At 44.7% G+C, this 6,000-nt stretch overlaps 1 protein-coding gene across 4 annotated transcripts in view; it reads right to left on the reverse strand.

Moving 5' to 3' along the window:
- Myef2 (myelin expression factor 2) overlaps positions 1-5,377 on the reverse strand; it is a 31,451-nt gene extending 26,074 nt beyond the window's left edge. For 2 of the 4 annotated variants that reach the window (XM_076570539.1, XM_076570537.1), the window contains exon 1: positions 5,114-5,377. In XM_076570539.1, the coding sequence (XP_076426654.1) occupies positions 5,114-5,262 (149 nt within the window). In that variant the 5' untranslated portion in view covers positions 5,263-5,377. The remainder of the gene's footprint in view (positions 1-5,113) is intronic. The other 2 variants (XM_076570541.1, XM_076570538.1) reach the window with 1 other exon arrangement.
- Positions 5,378-6,000: the final 623 nt, after the last annotated feature.

Raw genomic sequence — 6,000 nt, forward strand, 5'->3', positions numbered from 1 at the left:
TTATATTTTTAAAGCAGTATACAGGTGCATGCATGTGTGCAGGTGCACATTCATGTCTGTGAGCATATGTATGGAGACCAGGGGACAGCCTCAGGAATGTCATTCCTGTCTTTGAAATAGTGTCTGTCTTTCAACTGACGCTCCCCAAATTGGCTAGACTGGCTAGCCAGAGAAACCCGGGCATCCTCCTGTCTCCTTCTCCCCAGTACTGGAATGACAAGAACACACTTCCATGCCCAGCATTTTCACATGGCTCTGGAGATCAAACTCAGGTCCTCATTGCACATAAGGCAAGCACTTTTTCAAATGTGCTAGCTCCCCAGACCTTGAAAGCAATCTTGTTACAGAAACAACAGGAAGTTTAACTCACAGATTGCTTTAGTCAGCCTAAAGTAATTTCATTAACAAAATATCGTTAAGGCAATTTTTATAAACTTGAATGCATCAAAATCTCTAAGAATAATGAGCAAGAAAATAATTTTTTTGAAACTTCATAGATTATTCTAACAACAAACCAAATGTCATAATCCAGGCTATAAATTCTAATGTGAGCAATTTTAGAAAGCTATCAACAAACTTCTTACTGCATTAATATGAGAATTTTACACCACTTTCCTAAAGGGCAACAATACTGCCATAAATAAAGTACATAAGGTCTTTGAGAATAAACCCTATCTCCTTTGGTATCCACACTGTATCCAGCACGGTGACTGACTATAACATGTGGTGGATAAATTGTAATTTTTCTATTATCAGTTAAGGACCCACACTCTGGAGGTTGGGAAGATGGCTCAATTGGTAAAGTGCTTGCTATGCAAAACTGAGTGCCAAGGTTTGGCTCTCCAGCATCCACATAAGAAGCTGGGTATGGAAATACACATCTGTAACTCTACAGCTGGGGGTGGAGACAGGTGGATTCCTGAACCTCACTGGCCAGCCAGGCTAGCCTCATCAGTGAGCTTTAGGTTCAATGAGAAACCTCTCAGAAAGTACACACGTGTGCACACGCCTGCACGTACACAGCACACACACACACGCACACAAACCCGACTCACTGAAAATGAGTGCATGTCTGTAATATCAACACTCAAGAGTTAGAAGCAAAAGGATGGCCAAGAGCTGAGGGCCAGTCTGGACTATGTAGCACCACGCTAGCCAGGACCCTATCTCAAAAACAAATAAACAGAATCCATACTCTGAACAGATGGTGACACCATCTTTGAGAAATACTCTTAAAATCAAGAAAGAAACATTAGTACCAAACTTGCTTCACCACCTATTCAGATTTTGACAGGAACATCTTTACCATCCTTACTCTTTCATAAAAACAGCATGACCTGAAATGGGTCTTCTCAACTGCTCAACTCTAGAATGTGTCTCTGTGTGAACAGAGTGGCATTTCTGAGAATAGAAACAAGCAACCAAAATGTACAAGGCCTCTTCTCTGGTTCCTAGCTACAGCAGACATAACAAACCTTTCTTTTTAATTCCCCTGAAGAACTATCTGCATAATAATGTGCTCCCACTGAATTCACTGAATGTTTCCAGTTTGGGGTCAGGTAAGAAGATATCTAGTCTTTTGATAAGTATCCTCGATGAAATCCACTGTGAAAATGCACAGAATTCTGAAGTACTAAGTTCCTCTATTCTTCACCTGGCTGAAGGTTATGTGACTGTGATAAACTTTTGCTTATAATACTCTTGACCATTCATTAAAAAATACATTATTTGGATATTTTCTTTTTGTTTACTTAAAGGATAACCAGAGAGCAACTAAAAGTTTCTTGAAAGATCAGAAGCCAAACTATGAAATGGCCTAGCAATTCCACTTTTTGTATATAACCAAAGGGAATAAAATCATCTCGATATCTGAATTCATATTCACTATATCATTCACAATAACTTAAGATATGGAACTGAAATAACTAGAAGTCTGCTGATCAATGAAAACTTAAAGAAAAGGTGGGTGTGGGCATGTATATATTCTGGATGTATATATACACACATGCAAAGACACACACGGACACACACAGAGAGAGAGAGAGAGAGAGAGAGAGAGAGAGAGAGAGAGAGAGAGAGAGAGAGAGAGAGAGAGAGAGATTGATTGATTCAGTCTTCAGAAGGAAAGCCTGCCATCAGCATCAACCTAAAAAAACCTGGAGGAAAGTATGCTAAGTGAAATAAGCCAGACACAGAAAACCGAATACCGCAGGATATAAAAAACAAAACTCAGAATCAGAGTACAACAATCATTACCAGAAGTATGAGATGTCTGCCTAAGAATATAAATTTCCAGTTGCCAAATAAGTTCTGGAGACAATATGTAGTATAACTACAGTTACTAATGACACACTGTACACTAGAAAATCACTAAGAATGCATCTTATTTACAATACTTACAAAAAAATGCTAGCTACATGAAGTCACAGGTATATTAATTAGCTCAATTATAATAACCATCGTATAATATTTAGAGCAAATCATAACATGTTGTTTATCTTCATATATACAATTTTTATTTTTCAATTATAACTCAGCAGAGCTGAGGAACAAACATCACAGTTGTGATCTTCACTCATGATAAAACTGATGCTTTTTCAGTAAAGACTTCACTATGTCCCAATGCTGGATATTTTATAAATAGCACAATATAAATACATTTATAATTATATAAGACTAATGAAGAATCACAAGACAATTGCTGCTTTCCTTCCAATTTACTCATGTGTAGAAAGAGGGAACAGTAGCTTTAATTCCTGCCTAAAGAACAAGCCAACTAAATCTTTTGCATGAGTTCCATGATCACAAAAGTTCTTCCTGTATTTCAACAGATACTCACTAGGCCTTTAAACTTTAAGGCCTCAAGGTACACAGATGAAAAAGACTATGAATTAATTTAAACACAGTCCCTTCTGCTGACAGCAGCACTTAGTTCACTTCTAAGCAGTGTATGTTGTAAAGCAGCCTCTGGTCATCACAATTATTTTAACGAGTTCTTATCACTAACAGCATGGTAATCAGTGCAAGGTTTGGGGTTGTCAACCACCCCTATAGGTTCACAGTAGATGCACATAAGACTTAAGGCTCTACTTGTTCATTGTGAGTACCTCATGCTGCCCCATCTGATAACATTAATCCCCTTAGGAGTATAGTGGTCTCTACTCAACAGTGGGAAAACGGGGAGAGAATGAATTACAATATGGAAACATTCTATATTTACTGTTGACACCCTGTCCCCATATTTTCTCTCTTTAAATTAGAAAATGGTTCTTTCCCATCCTGCAATGCAACTGTTGGCACTATATTTTCAGATCTAATAGAGGTTTAGAGACCAGCTTCACAAGTAGCAACATCACAGGATTCAATGATTATTTTCTTCCAGAGTAAAGGGGTGGCATACTCAAGCTTAGACAGAAATTAATGATACATACCTGCCATCCCGCAGCCCATTCTGCCCCACAGATTTTAAAAAAAGTCCACATAAGCTCTAGTCCCTTACTCAAAATGGCAGTGTTATCATGTGACTTAAACATGGTCTCACACATACTTTAATCTCGTTACTTATAATATCTAAAGCAATGTATATACTATGCTTACTTTCCATACAGATACAATATGTGGTATTTTCAAATCATATTAAATCTATGAACACAGAACCCAAAGACATGCAGTGTTACAGTCATTCCACTGTTTCGTTGTTGTTGGTTTTTTATTTCTATTTTAAATGGCAAATCCCTGAAAGCAGATTCACTTACTTTCTGCTTTCTCAATAGTACATGCACATGCTCCAGCCAGGAACAAACTGCACTGAGTTCTAATCTCGGACACCTACTAAACTCGGTTCTGCTCTGAAAATGCTGCCTGTCCAAATGTCACCAGGTGGGCAGAGAAGCTAAAGTCCCTATTTAAGGTACTTCTAGCCAACTCAAAGGTAACACAATGGATTCTGCCTAATGGCACATTATTAAGGTGCCTCTCTACACAGATCATTTCAAAAACGAATATACCCTTCAGAAAACAACCACCATTGGACTTCCAAAGCTCAGGATGGGTCCTCCCAGGGAAATGGGGTAATTCCTGTTAAATACACTGTCAGTGGCTATGAGAATATATCCAATGATATCATCCTAAGATCAAGACTGTCATAATGATGCTGAGGAGCACTGCCCTATCTAATTTGCAATCAATTCAATTCAGTCTAATCCAAGAGAATGGTCCATCATTACCTCAAGCACTTCCACACAACAAGGCCAGAAAGACATTCCTCATGTGAGCATGTGTTCACTGCTTTCTACTGGGGTAGAACTGAGCAGTGAAGGATGTTTTCACCAAATAATTGACATATTTCCAACTTCAGTTTTACAGAATGGGAGACAGGAAAATAAATGTTTGCCTTCACATCGCCCCACGTGACAAGGAGAGGCAAACGCAGTATTATGCCCCTATCCCACTGCCTTGTGTAACTGAAGATCTATGGATTAACGCCATTTATTCTCTATAGACCCAGGTGACAGATCCAACCTGCAAGTCGTGGGTTCTCTTCTAAAAACACTCTTATTTTGTGGGTTGGGGAAGGGGGGGGGGGTGTCATGTTGTGGCCTAGCGCCTGCCTGGCATATATACACGAGGCCCTGGGTTTCCATGCCCAGCCCCTGCCAGATACAGAATGATATTCTCGTAACTGAATGATAGCGTCTTATATTGCACGATAGCACAACGAAGGCCACCACACAACTGAGTTTGTGTATTTAAAAAAAAAAAAAAAAGAGCCTGCACAGCCGACCAACATCGCCGCGTGGGTGGAGGAGACCCAGTGGCCTTTTCAGAAAGCCAACCACCGGGGCGGGCGACACAATGGGTTCGGTCAGCGCTCACACTTCAGGAACCACCGCGGCACACGCGGCCCTTCCCCGGGGCTCGGAACCGGGCCCGGAGGGGAAAGGTCCGGTGATGTCATCCCCGGGTCCTCCCCCCGAGCGGACGGCGAACCCCGGGCCTTTAAAGGGGGGACCCGTTTTCCGCGCGCCGGCGGCCGGGGCCGCCCGCGCCGCACCTGCTCCCCGCACCGGGGCCGCCCGCGCCTCCCGCCCTGCCCGCCCGGGGGAGACAATACATTTTAACGCCGTTGGCGCTGCTGCGCGGCGGCTTCTCGGGCTCGGCAGGGTGCGGGTCCCGGCGCGACTCGGCCAGCGGCGGCGGCGGCGGCTGCTGCTGCGGACCGTCGTCGCCCGCGGCCGCCTCGGGCTTGTCGGCATCGGCCATCCCGCCGCGGGCTCCGCCTCGGCCGCGCTGAGGGCTCCGAGCGCTACAATGGCGGCGGGCCGGCGGAGCGGTAACGGATCGCGATTTGAAAAGGCCCCGAGCGCTCGGCGGCCCGGATCTCGCGAGAGCCGGCGAGGCCCCGCGACTTGAGGAGCGAGCGGGGAGGGGGGCGGGGCTCCTGCGCGGCCACCTGCGGGGAGAGCGCGGGCCGCCTAGGGGCGCGGAGGTGGGGGTCCTCCGGGGGAGGGGCGTTTGGGTACCGAAAGGCGCCCGAGTCCTCTCCCGAGGGGGGATGCTCTACGTATCCGCGGTGCCCACGAGTGCCCCGGGGGGACCTGCAGTACAGTGCGTCCATGGCTGATGGGGATCACCAAGTTGACGACTTTCTTGGAGGGCTGAAGGGTTCTGTAGACCTTAGCAATGCAGCTGGGAAGTTCAAGTTTTTGAATACTCGAGGCAGCAACTGCTGTGGGCAATCCATAATTTTCTTAAGAGTCACTGTACAAGGAAGGGCCGGGAGGAATAGCTCAGCCGTTAGTTGCTGCTCTTGCAGAGGACCCAGGTTCGGTTCCCAGCACCCACGTGCAGAGAAGCCTTTTCTGACCCCCTAGGCACTAGGCGTTGTACGTAGTGCACATAAATACATGAAAGCAAAACATATGCATGTGGAATCAAAACAAATATTTAAAAAGTAAAGCTGGGCGGTGGCGGGGCACGCCTTTAATCCCAGCACTCGCG

The sequence above is a fragment of the Peromyscus maniculatus genome, chromosome 4, assembly GCF_049852395.1.
Source record: "Peromyscus maniculatus bairdii isolate BWxNUB_F1_BW_parent chromosome 4, HU_Pman_BW_mat_3.1, whole genome shotgun sequence".
Lineage (NCBI taxonomy): Eukaryota > Metazoa > Chordata > Mammalia > Rodentia > Cricetidae > Peromyscus > Peromyscus maniculatus.